The sequence below is a fragment of the Ambystoma mexicanum genome, chromosome 6q (assembly GCF_040938575.1).
Source record: "Ambystoma mexicanum isolate Mex_15411 chromosome 6q, UKY_AmexF1_1, whole genome shotgun sequence".
NCBI classification, from domain to species: Eukaryota; Metazoa; Chordata; class Amphibia; order Caudata; family Ambystomatidae; genus Ambystoma; species Ambystoma mexicanum.
In genome coordinates this window covers 695,600,051-695,623,885 of record NC_090937.1, presented here as the reverse complement: position 1 = coordinate 695,623,885, position 23,835 = coordinate 695,600,051, and the positions used below count along the sequence as shown (strand labels likewise).

At 45.7% G+C, this 23,835-nt stretch overlaps 1 protein-coding gene across 5 annotated transcripts in view; it reads left to right on the top strand.

Annotated features, from left to right (window-relative positions):
• ELMOD2 (ELMO domain containing 2) overlaps positions 1 to 23,835 on the top strand; it is a 965,152-nt gene that overhangs the window by 902,058 nt on the left and 39,259 nt on the right. For all 5 annotated transcript variants that reach the window (XM_069631199.1, XM_069631197.1, XM_069631200.1 and 2 more), the window contains one exon: positions 21,238 to 21,371. In XM_069631199.1, the coding sequence (XP_069487300.1) occupies positions 21,238 to 21,371 (134 nt within the window). The remainder of the gene's footprint in view (positions 1 to 21,237; positions 21,372 to 23,835) is intronic.

Genomic DNA, 23,835 nt, shown 5'->3' with positions numbered 1-23,835 from the left:
CAAGTGGTCTGGACACCTCTCTGGAGGTGGAGTTCTGTAGACCTGAGCCTGGCACCCATGCCGAGACCTCGTATTGGCGCCTTATGTCTAGGGTCATAGAATACTTGGGGTGGTCTGCGCCACCAGTGGATTTTCTGCAGGATGACCTGACGGATATCCTCGACCAAGGTCCACCAACTGACCCGGTACTGCCATTGCATATTACCTTGCAGAGAAGGGTGGCAGCAGCTTGGACTGCTCCGGAGAGTCTCCCGACAGTGAGCAAGTATTTGCTGCGAAAATACAGCCCAGCCAGTAGCGACCCCTGCTACTTGACCACACACCCCACTCCGGAGAGTTTGGTGGTGCAGGCGGCTACGGTCCCAGCAAAGCCGGCGTCATACCCTTCCATCCGTTCTTATGGGAACGACAAGCTTTTTGGTGGCTGGGCGAAGAAAGTGTATTCTTCAGGGGGTATGGCTTTACAGGCAGCGAACTCTGTGTGTGCCTTGTCACGTTTCACGCATGCTCTGTGGAACTGTATTTCATTAGCGGCTGATCATATTCCCGAAGGGGAGGAACGGGATGGTTTTCTTGCTATTGTGCAGGATGGCAAGGATGCCATGTGTGAGTCCGTTCAGTCGGGTCTGGACATGGCAGATTGTGTAAGCCGGTCCATGGAGGCGAGCACCGTAATACGCAGGTTTGCGTGGTTGCTGAAGTCGCGGTTTGCTCCGGATGTGCAAGCCCGGCTCCTCAACATGCACTTTGACGGGGAACATCTTTTTGGCAGCAAGGCTGACGAGAGCCTTGAGAGGTTGCAGACCTCTAAAGCTGCAGCGAAGTCGTTGAGCGCTGCAGTTCGCCAACCTCCGTCTTTTCGTCATAGGGGACAGCAATGGAGGGGAGGTTCCTTTCGATATTACTCATCCTTTGGTAAGTCGAGAGGAACTGCAAGTCAAAGGGGCCACCGTAGGAGTACCAGAGGTGCAACTCGGGGTACTCGAGGTGCCAAGGCCGCTCGGGCAGTTGCCTCTTTGCCCTCAGGCACTGCAACCGCTTCAGCTCAGTCATGAGACCATGTCCCATGGTTCGCCGGTTGGGGGAAGGCTGGCGCAGCATCTTGTAGAGTGGCGTGCCATTACTTCAGATGTGTGGGTTCTGGAGATCATAGCCCATGGCCACTGTCTTCCTTTCCGGCAGAGGCCTCACAACAGTCCACCAGGGAATCTCTCTTAGAAGAGTCCGGATCCGCTCCTTGCGCAGGAAATACAATCCCTGCTGGAGAAAGGCGCCATAGAACTGGTGCCTGTAGCGGAGAGGAACAAGGGATGGTATTCCCCTTATTTTTTTGATTTTGAAGAAAGACGGGGGATTGAGACCCATCATGGACTTGCACGGTTTGAACAAGCTCCTCAGGAAGGACAAGTTCAAGATGGTTACTCTTTCTCAAGTCCTCCAGGCCCTTCAACTCCAGGACTGGTTGGTGTCTCTCGACCTCAAGGACGCTTACTTTAATGTGCCGATCCATCCCAAGCACAAGAAGTACCTGAGGTTTGTGGTTAGTGACTCGCACTTTCACTTTCGGGTCCTGCCGTTCGGATTGACCTCTGCCACGAGGGTTTTCACCAAGCTCATGGTGGTGGCATCGTATCTCAAGAAACGGGGGGAATTCACCTCTACCCCTACCTGGACGATTAGTTGATCAGGGCGCGCTCTCCCGAGCAAGTCCTGGATCATCTGTCCGTCACCTGCCACTGCCTTCACAAGCTGGGCTTCTCCCTCAACTTAAAGAAGTCCCACTTGACGCCAACTCAGCGTCTCCAGTACATCGGAGCAGTGCTCGACATGTCACTGGGGAAGTGTTTCCCTCCCCAGGTGAGGGCTCATCACATTCTGCAGATGGTGCCCACGTTTCAACATGCCTAGAGTCTCCCGGCGTTCGAGTTCTTGAGGTTGCTCGGCCTCATGGCATCCTGCATTCTTCTAGTGCCAGAGGCCAGGTTTTGGATGAGATCTCTGCAATGGGCCCTCAAGATGCAGTGGTCACAGTCCTCCGGCAGGATGTCGGACCCCGTTCAGGTGCCGCCCTCGGTCGCCCAGGACCTCCTGTGGTGTGCCGTCGAAGGCAATGTGATGAGGGGGGCTCCATTTTGGCTGCCCTGGCCGGAGGTGACGATCATGACCCTCATGGGATGGGGAGCTCATGCCAACCAGTTGACAGTCAGCGGTCGTTGGTCTCCGTCGGAGTCCAGACTCCATATCAGTCTGTTGGAGCTGAGGACCGTCAGGCTTGCCCTGAAGGCATTTCTGCCGACTGTGCGAGGGAAGAATGTCCTGATTCTGACAGACAACACAGTGGCCATGCACTATCTCAACAAAAAGGGGGGGTGGGGGCAGGGTCACTTCCTCTGTTTAGGGAGGCGATGCAGCTCTGGTTCTGGGCCATCCAGCAGGAAGTTTCGATCTCGGCAGTTCATCTGGCCGGAGACGAAAACGAGACGGCAGACACTATGAGCAGGCAGAGCGCGATCTCTCACGAGTGGGACCTGGGTCAGGAGATTCTCCTGGAGATCTTCGACCTTTGGGGGACCCCACAAGTGGATCTCTTCGCCTCCAGTGTCAACCGGAAGTGCGAAAAGTTCTGCCCGCGGGAATTTCCTCCAAGAGGAGCCTTAGGGGATGCGTTCGTGGTGGAGTGGTCCTTCCCACTGCTGTACGCGTTTCATCCAGTCCCCGTCATCCTGCAAGTGCTGCAGAGGTTACGGAAGTTCGGTTCTCGGATTATCCTCATTCCTCGGCATGGGCCCGGGGAACATGGTACCTGGACCTCTCGACTTGTCCATCTGCCCTCCAGATCGTCTTCCCTACTGAGACAATCTGCTCTCATGGGAGGGGGGTCAGGTTCTCCATCCAGAGGTCAGATCCCTCAACCTTCACGCTTGACTTCTGAAAGGTTGAGGTATAAGGATTGGGACATCCCTGAATACGTGATGGAGGTGATGCTTTCGGCCAGACGGCCTGCAACCAAGTCCCTGTACCGTTGCCGTTGGAGAAAGTTCTGCGACTGGTGCAGGGTTAAGAATGTGGATCCTTTTTTATGTGACATTCCTGTGGTTCTGTCTTTTTTGCTTTCGTTAAGCCCACAAGGGCCTGCAAGTGGGTACCATTAAAGGTTACCTGTGTCATGCCTGCTGGACATATCTCTGGACCAGGAACGACCTCTCCATACAAAATGAGTTACGCCCATAGAATTACTAGACCATTCTACTCAAAATGGAGGTTGTTCGATGCATTGCCCGGAAAACGACGTCTGCATTTTTCACTTCGTTAAATTTCACGTGACTTAGGTCTGTCACGTGTATCACGGCAGTGCGTACATAAGCAGCATGGAAACTCCGATCGCTGCTTCTGATTAAGTCAATTTTGGCGTTTTGGTCCTGTTCGCGTGCCAAATCTCCACGCGGACGCTGTCTGCAAGCGCGGCTGTCCTGAGCTGCGTGAATCCTGTTCGCGTGTCAAATCTCCACGCGGACGCTGTCTGCAAGCGCGGCTGTCCTGAGCTGCGTGAATCCTGTTCGCGTGTCAAATCTCCACGCGGACGCTGTCTGCAAGCGCGGCTGTCCTGAGCTGCGTGTATCCTGTTCGCGTGCTAAATATCTACACGCGGACGCTGTTTTCAAGCGCGGCTGGCCTGGCTGCGTCTATTCTATCGCGTGCAATCCTGCACGTGGTTTTCTGAACTATTTTGAACCTTTGGTACCTGTGACAGTTAACAGGTGAAATTCTAATTTTTTGTTCATCGTGGGAAAGGAAGTATTTCATGAACTATTGGAAGGTTATTGTGCACAGCACTTTGGACGCTATCCTGTGGTGCACCAACCCGGTATCTAGCGAGAGCCTCGTGCCGTTCGGGATAAGTCTCCCTTACTAATCTTCCCTTCCTTTGTCGTTTGTTCAACTCCTGGTTTTCTTCAAGAAACTTTCGTGGATTACTTCAGTTTTTGCCATAAGGCATACTTCCTACACAATTCCCACGCCCTTTCCATTGATCCATCACTCTGCCTGTTTCATCCAGTCAGAGAGTTGTATCGTTTGGAAGGTCTAATTTGACCTGCCTACAATCAAGTCGTGTGAAAATAGGATCCGGAAGAGCCCTACCAAATTGTATCCTTTTTTGGTTACCGTATCCTTTTCAGTTGATACATTGGTGATTTATGACAGAATCAGAAGCCATGGAGGGTACGGATCCTTTAACTGTTTTGACTCAGTTAATCACTGACTTGAGAAATGAAATGATTACGGCACAGGACATGCTACGGCATCGAATGGATGTTATGCAAGATGCCATGCATGCCACTCCTCAGGGAGCACGGGTTCCAGTAGCCACTGCATCTGGATCTGGGACTACGACACCATCGTTATCACAGGAAACTCTTAAAGTGGTTATGCCCACACAGTTTCCCTTGGCTCCCCGGAAAGGTTCACAGGTGATCCTAAAACCTATAGAACTTTTGTTAATCAGTGCCGACTTCATTTTCTTTGCCGGCCTAATTTATTTCCTGATCTAACTACTAAAGCAGCATTCGTGCTTTCCCATTTGGGGGGGTACAGCTGCTGCTTGGGCAAATCCTTTATTGGAATCAAATAGCCCCTTGTTTGTACGATTGCGTTGATCTTCTGGCTGCTATGAACAAAGTCTTTGATATGCGCTATGCTACTCAAGCCACAGATCTGGAGTTGCTGAATTTACAACAAGGCACTCAACCTCTGTTGGCTTACATTGCACGATTCAACCAATTAACAGCCGAAACCCAATGGCCGGAAGACAAGAAGACGGCTGTTTTCTACAAGGGTCTTTCAGAAGAACTCAAAGATGCCTTGTCCACGGTCCCAGTGGTTCCTACAGGTTTTTCAGAATTTCTTGATTTAATTTTACAAATGTATGCCCGAAGAAATGCTTGCAAGGAGAGAGAAAACCTTTCCTTCATGCACCGGATCGTTCTGATACACCGGCACCTTCTTCGAATGATCCTGAACCAATGCAAATTGGTGCGGTGAGAGGCCGGTTGTCTAGAGCAGAAAGAGAGAACCGAAGGAAAAATAACTTATGTATCTATTGCGGTTCATCTGAGCATTTATTGGCGGCATGTCCTAAAAGACCCAAATAAGCCTTCGGGAAACGCCAAAACTCGACAGTAGCAGGAGTCTCTGTGTCGAGTGTTACATCGGACTCCATTACATTTCCAGCGCATGCACCGATAGCTGTTGAGATGACTTTACGTTTCGATGATCAAGACTTGGTTTCCAAGGCTATGGTTGACTCTGGAGCCACTAATAATTACATCGATATCACGTATGCCAAGAAATGTTCTATACCCCTTATAGACAAGAACAAACCTGAAACTGTTAATACTGTGGATGGATCGGTCTTGATTTCCGGTATGGTAACTCAGGAGACTACCTATTCAGATGACTTTATCAAATGGTCATTCGGAGGAAATAGTCTTCGATGTCATTGCTGCTCCTCAATACAAAATATTACTTGGACTTAATTGGTTGACTCTTCATAATCCCGCCATAGACTGGGTTACAGGATTAATCCAATATCCTTCCGTTTTTTGCAACGAACATTGCTTTACCAGTCAGGTGGTGTCAAATAAATCACATATTGTGGCCTCTATTGAGGGAATTTCCACTATTAGTGTGGTACATCAGAGCAGTACACATATACCAAGTGAATATGCAGATTTTGCTGATGTGTTTGACAAAGGTCAGGCAGAACAGTTGCCTCCACATAGGCAGTATAATTGTCCAATTGAATTAATTCCTGGAGCTAAAATTCCTACTGGTCGAGTTTATTCTTTAACTCTCAAAGAAGATGTTGTCTTGAAAGAATACATCGATAAAGATCTTGAGATGGGATTTATACGGCCATCTCAATCGCTGGCTGCCTCTCCTTTATTCTTTGTTCCAAAGAAGGAAGGAGATCTAAGGCCTTGGATTGATTACAGGGCTATTAACGACATCACCATAAAGAATCAGTACCCTTTACCACTGATTAATGTTCTGTTAGATCAATTAGGAACTTCCAAGTATTTCTCTAAATTGGACTTGTGCGGTGCTTACAATCTGGTTCGCATTCGCGAAGGAGACGAATGGAAGACCGCTTTTAAGACGTGGTACGGCCTTTATGAATATTTAGTGATGCCTTTTGGTCTTTGTAACGCTTCCGCCACATTTCAGTTCTTCATGAAAGATATCTTTAAAGATATGATGGACCAATTCGTGGTGATTTACTTGGATGACATTTTGATATATTCATCATCTTTTCCAGAACATGTTAAACACGTGTTAGCTGTCTTACAAAGACTGAGAGAGAACAAACATTTTGTTAAAGCCGAGAAATGTGTCTTTCATACACAAGAAGTGGAATTTCTGGGTTACGACATTACCAATCAAGGTGTTCGAATGAGTCGTTCCAAAGTGAAGGCCATATTGAATTGGCCTGTTCCACACAATGCCAAGTCATTACAGTCATTTCTAGGTTTTACGAATTTTTATCGCAGATTTATTCGTTCTTTCTCCAAAACAGTGGCCCCATTGACAGCTTTAACTAGTTTGAAAGTTCCATTCTGTTGGAACCAGAATGCCCAAGCTTCTTTTGAGAGGTTAAAGGAAGCATTTACCACTGCACCTATACTTCAACATCCTGATCCGGATGGTCAGTTTATCGTTGAAGCAGACGACTCCAGTGTCGCTACAGGAGCTGTACTCTTGCAAGTTTGTGCAGAAACTAAGGAGGAGCATCCAGTTGCTTTCTTCTCACGCAAACTTACCCCATATGAACAAAACTATACTGTCACTGAGCGTGAATTACTTGCAATCAAGGATGCTTTCCAAGAATGGCGACATCATCTTCTTGGGGACAAACATCAGGTGGTGGTGTATTCGGATCATAGAAATCTTCAGGCATTCAAAACTATGAAATGTCTTACAGCTAGACAGGCCAGATGGCATGTTTTTTTTGCTCACTACGATTTTCAAATTACTTATCACCCTGCCAGACAACATGTCAAGTCGGATGCTTTGTCTCGCATCGGTGAAGAGGTGAAAGAAGAATCATCGGTGCAAAATAAGTTGTTGGCAGATCACGTGATATGTAGTTGTTATGCACAACCTTCCCATAAAAACGAGTTACAGGAGTGGGTGAAACTAAATCCACAATTGATTCAGGAATTGAATATTGATATATACAATGGTTTGCCTTTTAAACAAGGAGTACTCTATCTACCAACTGGTACCACTCAGAACAAGGCCCTCAGTTGGGATCATGATTCTTTGATTGCCGCCCATCCTGGACAGAAGAAGACTCTAGAGTTGCTGAAAAGATGTTGTTGGTGGCCGTCTATAACACAAGATGTTATAAATTATGTTTCAACATGTTCGGTATGCAGTCAATGCAAGAACACTCCTGGTAAACCAGTGGGTTTACTCCAGTCTCTACCTGTTCCTAAAAAAACCATGGGACATATCAATGGATTTTGTGGTTGAACTTCCAAGAAATAAAGGCTACAATACCATATGGGTGGTGGTGGACTACTTTACAAAATTGGCACTTTTTATCCCCTGTATTGGTGTACCAACAGCTGCTGGTCTGGCTGATCTATTCATCCGGCATATATTCCGGTTTTTTGGTCTACCTTCAGTGATAATCACTGACAGGGGCTCACAATTTGCGTCACGTTTTTGGAGAGCACTAAATTCGGCATTACTAATTGATGACAGATTGTCTAGTGCTTATCACCCTCAAACGGATGGACAGACTGAGAGAGTCAATAGCACTATGGAACAATATCTGCGATGTTTGTGCCTGCAGTTTCAGTCAGATTGGCTCAATGTTCTGCCGGCAGCGGAGTTCGCCTATAACAATTCCTGTCATAGTGCCATAGGTACTTCACCTTTCTATGCTTTGTATGGGCAACACCCACAATCCATTCCTTTGGATTCCAGTTTGTCTTTGGATACTCCTGCAGCAGGACGTAATCTTAGAGATCTTAAGAGTCTACAGAAGAAAGTTAAGCAGCAATTGGAGCAAGCTAAAAAATGAGATAAGACCTATGCCGATGCTCATAGAATCCCTGCACCTGTCTACAAAGCAGGTATGAAGGTATGGCTGTCCACAAAAAACTTGAGGATACCCGGTAAAAAGAAATTGTTGCCTAAATACATCGGGCCATATGAAGTCCTCCACGTTATAAATCCGGCTGCTGTCCGTCTGGCATTGCCACAACGGTGGCGAGTGCATCCTGTATTCCACGTGTCACTCATCAAACCGTGCTCGGATGCTACTAGATTGCCTATACGGCCTGTTGCTATTTCTGTGAAAGGGTCAGACGAATATGAAGTACAAGACATTCTGGACATGAGGTTACGGTCTGGGAAACCGTATTACCTGGTGGATTGGAAAGGTTATGGTCCCGAGGATAGATCCTGGGAACCTCTGTCTAACATTCATGCTCCAGCTTTATTAAGGCGATTCCACTCAAAAAGGGGAGAGGCTGCTCCTTTGGGGGGTGGCACTGTCATGCCTGCTGGACATATCTCTGGACCAGGAACGACCTCTCCATACAAAATGAGTTACGCCCATTGAACTACTAGACCATTCTACTCAAAACGGAGGTTGTTCGATGCATTGCCCGGAAAATGACTTCTGCATTTTTCACGTCGTTAAATTTCACGTGACTTAGGTCCGTCACGTGTATCACGGCAGTGCGTACATAAGCAGCGTGGAAACTCTGATCGCTGCTTTTGATTAAGTCAATTTTGGCGTTTTGGTAGCTGAACTCCGGACCTGCGTTCTCGCATTCCCTTCAGCAACTTCTTTGGCCTATTTACACCGAAGCTGTCTGCAAGCGCGGCTGTCCTGAGCTGCGTGAATCCTGTTCGCGTGCCAAATCTCCACGCGGACGCTGTCTGCAAGCGCGGCTGTCCTGAGCTGCGTGAATCCTGTTTGCGTGCCAAATCTCCACGTGGACGCTGTCTGCAAGCGCGGCTGTCCTGAGCTGCATGAATCCTGTTCACGTGCTAAATATCTACACGCGGACGCTGTTTTCAAGCGCGGCTGGCCTGGCTGCGTGTATTCTATCGCGTGCAATCCTGCGCGTGGTTTTCTGAACTATTTTGAACCTTTGGTACCTGTGACAGTTAACAGGTGAAATTCTAATTTTTTGTTCATCGTGGGAAAGGAAGTATTTCATGAACTATTGGAAGGTTATTGTGCACAGTACTTTGGACGCTATCCTGTGGTGCACCAACCCGGTATCTAGCGAGAGCCTCGTGCCGTTCGGGATAAGTCTCCCTTACTAATCTTCCCTTCCTTTGTCGTTTGTTCAACTCCTGGTTTTCTTCAAGAAACTTTCGTGGATTACTTCAGTTTTTGCCATAAGGCATACTTCCTACACAATTCCCATGCCCTTTCCATTGATCCATCACTCTGCCTGTTTCATCCAGTCAGAGAGTTGTATCATTTGGAAGGTCTAATTTGACCTGCCTACAATCAAGTCGTGTGAAAATAGGATCCGGAAGAGCCCTACCAAATTGTATCCTTTTTTGGTTACCGTATCCTTTTCAGTTGATACATTGGTGATTTATGACAACCTGGCGGTGCTGTCCATATTTAAGCGCTCGTCTGAGGAGTGTTCTTATTTCAAGATTCCTTTAATTTCTCAGTTTCTCAAAGGGCTCACTAATGTATTTCTGCCGTCACCTTTCCAGGTGCCCGGTTGGGATTTGAACCTTGTTCTAAAATTCCTAATGGGTGCTCCATTTGAGCCTTTACAATCTTGTCCTTTGAGACTATTAACCCTTAAAACTGTGTTTTTAGTTGCGGTCACTTCCGCTCGCAGACTGAGTGAGTTGCAGGCACTTTCTGTTAAGCCACCCTTCACGGTGTTTCATAAGGACAGAGTTATCCTTAGAGTTCGTCCTTCCTTTCTTCCGAAGTTTGTCTCGGAATTTCATTTAAGCCAGAAGGTCATTCTTCCGGCATTTTATCCTCCTCCGCATCCTGGTAAGGAAGAGGAGAGGCTCCATAGGTTGGATCCTAGGAGAGCTTTAAGTTTCTACATTTCACTCATGTCCTGGGTCAGAGTGGACAATCTGCTCTTTATAGGTTATACTGGAAGGCGTTTGGGACAAGCTTTTACTAAACAGACTTTGTCTAGATGGATTATCTTGGCAATTTCTGAATGTTGCCGCTTGGCGGGTAAGGACCCTCCCGTAGGCTTACGGGCCCATTCTACTAGGGGTATGGCTGCCTCTACTGCCCTGCAGAGAGGTGTTCCTATTCGTAACATCTGTGAAGCAGCCACATGGGCTTCGGTCCATACTTTTGTAAGACCCTTCTCCCTAGATTCTATCCATGGGCAGGATCTGGCCTTTGGCAAGGCGGTCCTTTACTCTGCAATTTAATTGGGCATTCTAAATTTCTATATTCTAATTTCTTTTCCCTCTTCCATACGTTGGTACTGCTTTGGGAGTATGTCATAGACATGGAATACGTCGGAGAACCCAATACCCTCAAAGAACAAGTTACTTTCTTATCTGGTAACGTTCTTTCGATGGGATGGTCTTGCGACGTATTCCATATCGCTCCCTCCCTACCTGCCCCGCTACAGAATTACTTATTCGATTGCAGCTTACGTTTCCGCAAGGCTTTCTGTGGTCTTACTGGCCGAAGATTGGTGCCACACTTTCTGGGGAAAAAACTATAACTGAGGCTGCGGGTGTCATGCGTCCTACTTATAACATCCGGTGACTGAGGCCCTCGAGGACAGCGTATCGACGTCATCGACGCAGACTCCGAAAGATTTTCCGAAGCAGCACAGCTGTGGTGATTACTGTCATATATTTGGAATACGTCGTCGGACCATCCCATAGAAAGAACGTTACCAGGGTAAGAAAGTAACTTGTTCATCTGATGTCCAACTTATAAAGTATTTTTCTATATTTTTTTAAACCAAACAAAATATTTATTGGTGGGATGAGAACCCATGTATGCCACTGGGTCTCCACACAGTCACTGTATCTTAAGTTATGCCATTGTAAGTCCAAATGATGAAAACAATAAAATTCCACACAAAGGCTAGATTAACAACCTATGTTTGAAAAGGACTAACCACCCCTGATATCAAAATAATAATTCTTCATATGCTCAGAATTAAGGTTTTGGCAGATTGCATTCTTGTCATTAAGCATGGAACCACCAAACAGGCTTTGATGAACTCTTGTGGATGTTCTTGGGCAAAATATCTTCAAAAGAAATGGACACAATAACCTCCTCCGCCTTTAAAAATTGTTTCACTATCAGTTACACTCTCAGAAGCTGTGATAGAAAAACTAAGCAACTAACAAAAATGCAATCCTAGAATGTCACTTGCCAAAACCAATATTAACATTTCCTCAAAAGAGAAGCCCAACAACTGGCACATTCTCTTTCAATCTAAATTCATGGTTATGGTGATCACCATCAACTGCTGTATCTGTCGTAAATCTCCCCCCGTCTCACCTGTGATCGGGATCTCCCTTGTTCGGCTGCAGGACTCTTCCTGTGGATGGTTCGGGTCTTGAATAGGCTCGCCCGAGCCTCGTCAGGTTGCAGGACGCGTTCAGAGTTCCGGGAAGTTCGTGGTTCCAGGGTATCCAGGATTAGCGATGAACGAGTAAGTAGGGGGGGGAAATCCAGGAACAGGATAAAAGGCAAGGAAGGAAGTAAGAGGATCAAAGGAAACCAATGTAGAGAGTAAGCACACGTCGGGTCACTACCGAAGATAGCGTTGAGACGCGCGGACACGCAGGGGCGTGACCAATTTATAGTATGTGCCACGACGTGAAAGCTAGTGCGTAGCACAGAGCTTGGTACGGCCATGTTGGGAGGAACAAGGAGTACAAGCCCTTCGTGACAATGACCATGAGGTCCAGAAGGGGCAATTTCGCCGGGTCATGACAGCATGCCCCCTCCGAAGACTGGTTCCTCCAGGCTTGCCTGGTTGAATAAGATGGAATCTTCTGAGCAAACGAGGGGTCTTTAAATTAGAAACTGGTTCCCATGTTCTCTCGCTAGGGGGGTAGCCTTTCCACTCAACCAGATATTGTAGTCGACCCCTCCTATACCTGGAATCACATATCCTGGACACCTCATATTCCAACTGGTCGTCCACAACAACAGGTGTGGGTTTGAAGGGTTTTCGAGTAGAACTAACGTAGGGTTTCAACAGGGAAGTATGGAAGACTGGATGTATCTTCTTCCAGGAATCCGGGAGCTTAAGTCGGAAGGAGACAGGATTGATGATCTCCTTTATAGAAAATGGACCATAATAGCGAGGAGCTAATTTGTTTGGTTGTAGATGTCGAGGTAACATTTTCGAGGCTAACCAGACTTGATCGCCAACTGAATAGGAAGGTATTGGTCTTCTCTTAGAGTCCGCATATCTTTTGGTTCGAGTCTGGGCCTGTTCTAACTGATCCTTTGCCTCTCTTTGTAAGTCGATCAGCGTCTGAATCCAAGAGTCAAGGGTAGGTACCGGAGTAGATTCTGGAAGAACTGATGTTAAAACAGACGGGTGATAACCTTGACTGCAATAGAAAGGGCTGATCTTGAGAGCTGAATGATCTGAGTTATTGTAGGAGAATTCGGCTAAAGGTATAAGGAGAGACCAATCGTCTTGAACCTTGGTGGCAAAACAACGAAGATATTGTTCCAGGGTTTGATTTACTCGTTCCGTTGCCCCATTGGTTTGTGGATGATAGCCTGAAGAAAGGGCACGTTGGATTCCTAGAACACGACAGAGATGTTTCCAGAATAGTGAAATATACTGAGGTCCCCAATCCGAAATAATCTTGGAAGGAAGGCCATGAAGACGAAAAATATGTTCCAGGAAAATTCCAGCAAGTTCAGAGGAAGATGGTAGTTTATACAATGGTGTAAAATGAGCTAGATGAGTGAACAAGTCAATGGTTACCATGATGGTTGTATATCCTCGGGAAGGTGGTAATTCAACAATGAAGTCAGTGGCAATAACTTCCCAGGGTCTGGTTGGCAACGTAGGTTATAGAAGCAGACCCGCTGGCCTCTGATTATCGTATTTGTTCCGACTACAAATAGCACAGGTCTTGATGTATTGAGCTACACTGGACTTCATCCCTGGCCACCAGAACTGTCTTTGTATAAGACGGAAGGTGTCGGTTACTCCTCGATGGCCGGAGTGAAGAGTATCATGGCATAGATTCATTACCTTCTGTTGAAGTTCTTTTGTCGGAATGACCACTAAATTGTTCTTGAATAAATATCCTTCCTTGATTGTCAGACGCCAGGGATTTTTCTTCGATATGTCCTTCCAGAGTTCAGATAATTGAGTCTGTGCTCTGATTTCTTCCAGGAGATTGATCGCTTGAGCTACAAAGATTGTGGGTGGAAACATTTTAAGATAGATCTTATCCTCCAAGGGAACGTAGTCGGGACGCCGAGAAAGGGCATCGGCAATCAAGTTTTGCGATCCAGGAACATGTGAAATTTGAAATTGATATTGAGCAAAGAAGTAGGCCCATCGAGCTTGTCTACTGTTCCTGCACTCCATGGATTGTAAGACCTGAAGATTTCGATGATCAGTACGGACTTGAACTGGATATTTAGCACCCAGGAGTAAATGTCTCCATTCAGTGAAGGCATGACGAATAGCCAATAACTCCTTCTCCAGATCAGAGTAGCGAGTCTCGCTGGTGGTCAGGGTCCGTGAGAGATAAGCAATGGGATGTTCCAACTTATCATCGGATTCTTGTTTTAAAACTGCTCCTATGGCGTAATTGGAGGCATCAGTTTCCACTAGAAAAGGACGATTTATGTCAGGTTGGGCCAGGATGGGGGCCTGAGTGAATTCTTCTTTCAAGCGTTGGAATGCCTTGTCTTGTGGTATAGACCAGTTAAATGGAACGTCTTTCTTCAGGAGATTAACAATGGGTTGAACAGTCTCGGAAAAGGTGGGAATACATTTCCGGTAGAAGTTGGCAAGCCCCAGGAAGGATTGTATTTGCTTAACAGATGTTGGGGCGGGCCAAGCCAGTATGGCCTTCACCTTTGAAGGGTCCATACTAATTCCTTCTGAACTAAGGACAAATCCCAGATAGTGAACTGATGTAACATGAAACAAACATTTTTCTGGTTTGGCTAAGAGTTGATTTTCACGGAGACGTTGAAGTACTGCTTTTACATGTTCTTCATGTTTCAAGGAGTCCTTGGAGAAGATCAGTATGTCATCCAAGCAGACGATAACATTGAGAAATAACATGTCAGAGAACATCCTATCCATAAAACGCTGGAAGACTGCGGGAGCATTAGTCAGACCAAAGGGCATGACTAGGTATTCAAAGTGACCAAAGGGTGTTCTAAAGGCTGTTTTCCATTCGTCTCCTTCCCGGATACGGATCAAATGGTAAGCACCTCGGAGATCCAGTTTCGTGAATATCACTGCACCTCTCACAGCTTCAAGGATATCCGAGATCAGGGGTAGTGGGTATCTGTCTTTCAGGGTGTATTGATTTAGGCCCCGATAGTCCAGGCAAGGTCTGAGCTCTTTGGTATCCTTTTTTGGAACGAAGAACAATGAAGCACCGCTGGTGATTTTGAAGGTCTTATGGTGCCGTACTCAAGATTAGTGTCTAGGTATTCCCGCAGGGCTCTCTTTTCTGGTTCTGAAATGATAAACATCCTGCCAAAGGGAATCACTGCTGAGGGTTCAGTATCTATGGCACAGTATTCGGGTCTATGTGGAGGTAAGGCTTGAACAATGGCAGTAGAGAATACATCAGCATACCCTTGATAGATCTCTGGAACTTGTACAATATTGGAAACCATGAGTGGTGTGTCTGGACACCTTGGTAGACTTATAGGAGCAGTGACTGAGGTATCCAGGTTTAAACAATGGTTCATACAGAACTCCGAGCCCAGGAATAAGGATCCGGCCGTCCAGTTAATATATGGATTGTGCCTTTGTAACCAGGGCATGTCCAGAACCAAGGGATAATGGGCTGATTTTATAATGTCAAACACAATCCTTTCTTGATGATGATTTATGGAAAGATGGATCTCCCTTGTTTGCAGACTTAAGGGTCCCGAGGAAAGAGGTCTTCAGTCAATTGCTTCCACTGGCTGTGAAAAACTTCTTGCTTCATATGGAATGTTATGACTTCTGACCCAATCTTGATCAATGAAGACTCCCATTGCTCCGCAATCCACCAAGGGGTAGACCTTGTCCTTGGATGGCGATAAAAAGGCCTGTAATATCACCAATTTGTTTTGTCCAGGAGGGTTCAAGGATGGAATTGATGTGGAGCAAACATCGCTCTCCCGAAACCTTGCTCCATTTAGGATCGGGAGCTGGCGTTTCCCGAGCGTCGGGGAGGAGCCAGAGGACACTCTTTAACTAGATGTTTATCTGAGGCACAATGTGTGTATCCTTCTTCACCTTTCCTGCAGGGAAATTGGTCCACGAAAGGCTCCAAGTTGCATGGGTTCAGAATCAGTGCTCGGATTCTTGGCAGATTTGGTCCTTGTAGTATTCTCTGGGGAGTTTCTTTGAATTAAGACTTTATTCTTTTTCTTTTCGGCCTTTCTTTCTTGGATTATGAAGTCTATTTGCATAGACAAGTCCAGGAGGGCCTGGAATGAACTAGGACGTGCCACCCTGGCTAATTCGTCCTTAATCTCTTCATTTAGACCTCTGCGAAACAAGGTAAAACTGGCTTCCAGGGGCCAGTCCGCCTCTTTGGCTAGCTGTTCGAATCTGGTAACATAGGTCAACATGTCTTAGGATCCTTGTTGGAAGTCAAGTAACTTCTCTTGAGCACCGTGGACCAGCTCTGGACGTTCGAACATGGTCTTGAGTTCCGCGATGAACCCTTCATAATCATCCAGGAGAGCATCCCCTGAATTGAGTAAAGGAGTGGCCCATGTAAGGGCATTACCGGAAAGATGCGATATTATGAAAGCCACCTTAGCCCTAGGAGTTGAGAAATAGTAGGGCTTGAAGGTAAAATGTACCAAACAAGAATCCAGGAATCCACGTAAGGTCTTTGTTGAACCGTCGTATTTATCAACCACTCCTCCCAATAATACGTTGTCCTTGTTCGCGGAGTCACGTGACAAGACAAGCTGTCTTAGCGCCGCATTCTCGGCTTTTAAAGTCTGCATCTCTGTGGAAAGTTCTTGCATTCCGCGCATCAGGTCCTAAATAGCATTTTCCATGGTAGAATCCGTATTGATCGTTTGGCGTCTCAAACTGTCAAATCTCCCCCCGTCTCACCTGTGATCGGGATCTCCCTTGTTCGGCCGCAGGACTCTTCCTGTAGATGGTTCGGGTCTTGAATAGGCTCGCCCGAGCCTCGTCAGGTTGCAGGACGCGTTCAGAGTTCCGGGAAGTTCGTGGTACCAGGGTATCCAGGATTAGCGATGAACGAGTAAGTAGGGGGGGAAATCCAGGAACAGGATAAAAGGCAAGGAAGGAAGTAAGAGGATCAAAGGAAACCAATGTAGAGACTAAGCACACGTTGGGTCACTACCGAAGATAGCGTTGAGACGTGCGGACCCGCAGTGGCGTGACCATTTTATAGTACATGCCACGACGTGAAAGCTAGTGCGTAGCACAGAGCTTGGTACGGCCATGTTGGGAGGAACAAGGAGTACAAGCCCTTCGTGACAATGACCATGAGGTCCAGAAGGGGCAATTTCGCCGGGTCATGACTGTATCACATGGAATGTCAACCCATTAGCTCACCCTACCACCAAGCTAGTTGCCATTTTAATATTCTGTAACAAAAGTACTATTAAAGTCCAAGGCCACAACCAAATTCTCCTGGTTTTGGAGTCCTTCATTCCCTATGGACATGCGCACCAAATCACAATCCAGATCTCCTTGCAGCCTGTCACAGCATCTCCAGAGACCAACCCTCCTAGCAATTCTAGACATGTAATAGGTACCTCCCTATGTCCACGGTCAACCATACATGTGCTTCCTTTCTTTGTCACCCTTTCACCCAACTAGATTATCAAACCAAACAAAAGCCTTAACATGGCGTCTCTCAACACCAGATAAACAACTAACATGCCACTAATATCCACAACTCAAATATAGACATCCTTGAAATGACCGAAACCTTGTTCACAGACAGGTAACATTTTTAGACATTGGCCCTCATTACAACTTTGCCGGTCCGGAAACAACGGTACTGGTAAACTTACAGGCACTGCTGTTTCCGGACCGGCAAAGTACAAGTCTGGTGGATGGGTGCCCTCCTGCTCGGCAGGTCTGACTTGCCGGGCGTACCGGCACCCGCCCACAGACTTTCACAGAAGCACTGGCACCGTTATTGCCAGTGTTTCCATGGTCCCCATTCCCATAGAGTCCATTAGGACTCTATGGGAATGAGTCCAATGGGACGTTATGGGAATGGGGAAGAACCGATTACTGGCACCTAGCTCGTGGTCCCACTGGACTTGTAATGTCCCGGTGTTGCCGGGAAGCTAGGTGCCAGTAACTGTTTACAAGTCCGGCAGCAACCTGCTGGTTTTACAGACACGGTTACCACCGGACTTGTAATGAGCCCATTGTCTTCCCAGATTGCTGCAAAACCTTGGTGAAGAAGACCTAAGCAACTGGTGGATGTGTTGCTCTCATCTACCATTCCTGTCTCTTAACCACAGTGATTTCACAATAATCAATTGTTCTCCTTGAAGGTTTAGCCTAAAAGGGCACCCTTGACCCCTAACACATCCATTATCATAGGCACGCTATACAGACTACATGGAGATGCTACCATCTTCCTGAAAGAATGACCCAAATTCTTTCTTAACTTATCAATTTTGAGAAAATCTTCCTTGTGGCACACCTAAACATATGGTGGTATTCTGTATCTAACAAAGTCATTTTTTCACTACATCAATAGCTTGAACTTCCCATTATGACAGTTTATCACCCACAACAGTGGATACATGATGGATGCAATTCTCTCCACCGTCTTCCCACTCTCTGATCTTGGTCACTGCTCTTCCCTGAATTGATGACAAACCTATACTCTCCAAACCCAGCTGAACCTACAAGAACATCCCTTCTAGCTGGTAAAGCTGGACAATGGTCCACCCTAATTAAACCTATGAAAAGTATCTCATTCATCAGCTTCAATTAAGTCTTTGCCATTCCCACCTTATGAAATTTGCTCTCCTGAATTAGTTGGAGCAACCTACAAGAAGAAACCACCAGAACGCTTAACATTCTGGCCACTACCCTTCACAAAAATATAAATCGCACACTAAATACAATAACAAATAATATGATGGGGAGCTCATGCTACCTCAAATGAGTACACTGAAAACTATGGTGCACAATGACACAGAAGACCAAGGAAAATGTGCAAGACATGTCAAACAATTATTAGCGAAAAGAAAGCTTTTTTTCACAATCTTCTCTCAAGCCTTGAACAGGTCCCCTGAGATGTTTGGAATCTGCAAAGTATTCATAATCCTCCTAGAATGCACCTTAAAAGCCATTGCATAGCAGAAACAAGTAGAATGTATGGCATTTGACTTCCAAAAAAAGGTCAAAGAGATCTAAGACAATATTGAGAATCAGCCAAGAAAGTCTTTGGCATCTATCTGCCTCTTCTTAGGTCTTTTGACTGGCCTTCTTATATACATATCCCAAAAAAGGGATGCATCCTCTGAACAGGCTTGCCCATGCCTGCTATCACAGCAAAGCAAACATAACCACGTTATCTCCAACAGTGGCTTTGATGACCAATAGTTCATTCAATAATAGTTACTTCCTGAAATGTCTGAATATAACCACCATTTCTACAGTGGAAACTAAAGTGGTCTCCAGATTCTGCCCAATAGCCAACACCCCTTTCTTTGGCAAGGTTCCGGTGAAGGTGGCTGCCCAGCAATTTCTGGAATTTAGTGAATCCATGAAACGTTTTAATGATAGGCAGCCGGGGTTCAAACCCTCCTGAATCACAGAATCGGTGCCCCTTTACATTAAAGAAGACTTTTTAGACAGCATCATCCCAAACATCATGTTCCTTCTGGACCGGTCAGCTGACTCTTGATATTGTCAACAACCAGATCTTGCTGAATATACTCTGCACAACACATGGGCATTCAAAGAGTGACCTTCACATTGATTACTTCCTTCTTGCAAGAAAAGCATCAAATCCATTTAACAAAACATAGGGAGTACCTTAAGGCGTTTGAACTGCTACATGAAGCCATTGGCTGACGTTTCTTGCTGTCCTTCCAAATGTGTACGAACAATACTCTGGTTGTCTTTAAATTGGAGAATATTGCATCCTCCTCTCAACATATGCACACTTGCAGGGCACAAATACCAGATGTGGTGATTGACAATTTCCTCTTTTTGGCCACATTAAAATCTCAGAGCAACTTCCTTGGCCTGAGCATCCAGCACTTTGTACCCTTAGACTTCACTTCCACAATGGTTCTTCTTCCTTCCTCGGTGACTGACCCAAAACACCTAGGCATCATTTCTAATGATAAGCTTTCCTTTAGCAAGCAGACTTAAGAAGGATCAAATAAATATCTCTGCCACCTACACCTACAAGCATAGTTCACCTTTTCTTAAGATGCATCAGAAGGTAGAAGTAACTAGAGCCATTGGTTCTCAGAGGGGTTGACTATTGCAACAGTTTGCATCTGGGCCTCCTAAAACAATTGATTCCCTCAACTTCAGCAGATTTAGAACAAAGCAACAAGGCTTACCTTAAGGCTGAAACCCAATGACCACATAACACCAGGCTTGAGAAGGGTCCTTTTGGCGAAACACATTGACTTCAAACCTCTTTGTAACAAGCACCTGGAATTGCCTAGAGATTATCGGTACATATCTTAGAAACTGGATTAAAAAGTATGACCAACCAAGAGCCCTACAATTCACCTTTACATATAGGCTTACAGAGGGGGTTACAGAAAAGATAATGGTTGCATGACTATAGGGCAGTCAGTGATTGCTCCACCCTTTGGAACAATCCTCCTCCCACCTTGAGAAATGAAAAAAACCACCTCAAATTCAGAAGACATCATTTCTTGAAGCATGCCTTCCTTTAGAATACCTTTGCTCAGATGTCCCTGCCATTCTGCCTGCAAGACAGCTGTTCTACTCTAACTTGCTTCATTTCCAATGCTCCTTCGCATGCCAAATGACTCTAAACGTTGCTTGGTCAGGCCCCCAACAAGGCCCATCCTCAACCACCAGAGATATCGACTCAAAAAGATTTAGACTGCCTGTGAAACTATTGTATCTGGATGTACATGATTATTTAATTTCTGAAAATATTGAATTCTAAATTTTCGAAAAGGTAATCACGAACATCGCCCCCACCCACTATCCCTCCACCGCCCTAACCCTTAATACTTTCCATCTTGCCTCCTGCGCCCAACTTAACTTTTCTCCTTCACCGCAGCGCTAACCCTGCGATGCGAGTTCCGCTTCCCCATCTAGATGCGGGACTCCTGCGGCAGGGTGCTTTTCTTTTTCCCTTTAAAAAAAACTTTTGTTGTCCCCCGCTTTGCTTTTTATGGATGCGGGGGACACCTCTGCAACCCCCAAGGACCCATACTGACAATCAAGGGAAGCGGGGGACACCCCTGCGACCCCTGCTCCCCTTGATCGACATTATGCTACTTCGGATATTTTTCTAATGCCGGATTCAGCATTTTGGTCCTTTGGTTTTTTATTTTCGCATTTTTTTTTCTTTCTTTTTTTTTTCTTTCCTGCGGAACCCATTGAATCGCACTCCACTCTGGATCTTAACCAACCACAACAGCTCTCTGCTGCACTTCTCGCACTCTGGGATCTCAATGGATGCTAAGCTCACTCGTTGCAGATGGTGCCATGCAAATCAACAATAAATGCCCCTTCTGAAAAGTTTTATGTTTGGTGGCAATGAAATTGATTTCGTTTTATTTAGTCATATTGATGCTACGGTTTTATTCTTGGACCTCCCTTTTTGGGACTCTGACATTGCTTGGAAGTTACTGCAGCCATACCGATTGTTTACCTTTTTTCATTCCCTCGTTTATTTGCCTTTACATTTATTAATACTATTTGAATTATATGTTTTAATACACTAAAACCTTTGCATTCATTAAGTTACAAAGTTTTTAATAGCGAACTTGAATTTGCTTTTTTTCAGGTATTCCTATGCTATTGTTGGAATCAATCTGACAGAGATGGCTTACAGTCTTCTTCGTAGTGGCGCGTTGAAGTCTCAATTATATAACCTGGTGTCGGGATCGCCACAGATGCAACATTTCCATCAGTTTTTCTGTAAGTTATTCAAATCATTTATTTAAAAAAAGATATGACTTTTGACTGACCTATTACATCGTAAAATCATGTGATCATAAATTTAGAAAAGACTGTTTTTAGACTGTTTTTTAGTGTAAAGGAAATTGGGATGTGAATATGGCACATAGTGAATCACAGAGTAGCGTACAAATTGACAGTCCTTATGTAATATATCACTGTAGCAGGTAGCATAGTAGAACCTTTTAGTTCTACTGTTAAATCTTGTTTCCAGGAAGCAATCTTTTTTCAGTTTTTCAGTTTTATCTTCAAAAATCCATGTGCTCTGTTTTACTGAAGTTGCTGTATGGAGGAAGAAGAATGCTGTTAATTCTGTCACAGAAACACCATAAAAGCCCTTGCTCTGGGAAGACAAATGTCACACTATGAAAAGCCAAAATTCCGCCAAAGACCCCCTAGAGTCCGATGGACTCCAAAAATGGAGACTAAGACTGCCCTACTACCACTTGTAATGCTGTGGTAAACCTACGGGACCAAGGGCCTCATTACGAGTTTGGCGGTAAATCTGACCATTTACTGCCAAATTGTACTACTGTTAATGCCGTTTGGTCCGTTGGAGTTACCACGGGATTACAAGTGGTGGTAGGGCAGTGTAATACCCTATTTTTGGAGTTCATAGTACTCCATGGAGATTTTAGGCAGATTTACTGCTGGCGAAATGACCGTGCATTAATTGACCAATTTGTGGAAGAAAAGTGGAGGATTTTCCTCCAGCAACAAGCTGAAGGCGAATGTGCCACTTTTCCTTCAGAAATCAGAAAGTTTACCATGCAGTAATTCCACCAAAACCTATAATTTGGTAGTGCGGAAAAAACTGTGGTAATTCTGTGACCCCAAAAAAGTGGCGGTAACGGAATTGCCACCACGTTTTTCAGGCACTGTCAAACCTATGAGGCCCCAAGTTATGGTAATTGATTTTGGCTGCAATCCGGCAGACGCATCGCTGAATTACCGCCAAACTCTGAATGAAGCGCAAAGTCTTGATCATGCTATTATTTACTATTTTTTTGTAGTCTTATTCTGTCCATGTGCTCTCACTCCTTCCCCTGTTTGGGAACTCTTCTGTAATCAGGGGCATATTCATTTCCCCCCAAAAATTGCTATAGCTTTTAAAGGTTTTTTAAAAGGTTGGGAACCGGACCATTTCCAGCACCCTAAATCACACACGACCATCTATGCCTGGATACATAGGGGACATATGTAGTAGCGTTCGACTGAACCGGGAATGCTTTGGTAACAGGACCAGTTCTGCATCCTGCATCCCTCCATCAGCATTTCCCCTGCCTACTGCGGATACTGGGTCATGGCTATGGCAGAAAACTAAATTACTTGTAATGTCCCAATAGAGCGCTAGACTTCGCCATTATTAGTGCACTAGTGTTGCAATTGAATCTGACAAATAAAGCTCATGGATTGGCCTCGCTGTGAATGAATAAGCTTGCTCCCTGATGACATCATCAGCACATCTGTGTGAGTGAGGGTACTGGTGTATAAGGTGGGGACTCGGAAATATATTCTAAGGCTGACCCCTAATAGTTTCAAACTCATCGATGACCTGATTGGAGGTAAGCTTACAAACTGATCTGATCTCAGTTGTGGATGCCCATATCCTGCTTTAACCACTGTTCCTTCTTATTTGGTTAACTAGCCATTAGGAGCAGGGGTGATGATCTAATCGACTCCTTCCTCTTGCTGAAACTGCCAATGAGAGGAGTCATGTGGTGGGTGGGTGAGGCTGCAAACATTCCTACATTGCTTATTTTCTCCTGAGCCACTTACCTTTTGCCCCAGCCTCTTCTGTCATCTCGACGTCCATTGTTTTACCTCCTCTCCACTTCTCGTCTTTGCACTCTCACATATCATATTTCCTCCCTTCCAAGTTCATCTGTTCTTCCTTCTTGTTTCCCATTGTTACTAATCTTGTCATCCCACTTCCCTTACCTTGTCTCAATGCACTCCCCTGCCTACACACCCCTTGTTTTCTTATTGGAGTTATAAGATCTGGCAGGCAGGCTGGTTTTCTGAAGTGCGTGCATTAGACCCCACGCTGTCTTTTGGCATTGACCTCGTCTTCTCCAGGTTCACACCCATTCTCGGGCACATTAACACTATGAGCTATCTTACAGGAACTGCGGGCCTGTGTGTTCCAAACACAAGCATTAACAGCACATTAACTCATTAGCTTTTTAGGCTTGCCCCACACTCTTGTATGCCCCACTCATTGCCTCCCTACTTTCTGGTCTCCTAACCACTCATTATCTTTACCCTTATTTTTTTACAGGCCATCTATCCCTCCCTTGCCACCTCCTGTTCTCCCCACTCCTAGTATCTCTCACCGCCAACCTCCTTCCATTCATCATCCATGTGGTTTCCTATCACACCCCTTATTGTCTCCAACCTTCCACCTTTTTCCTGCCTTTTTCCT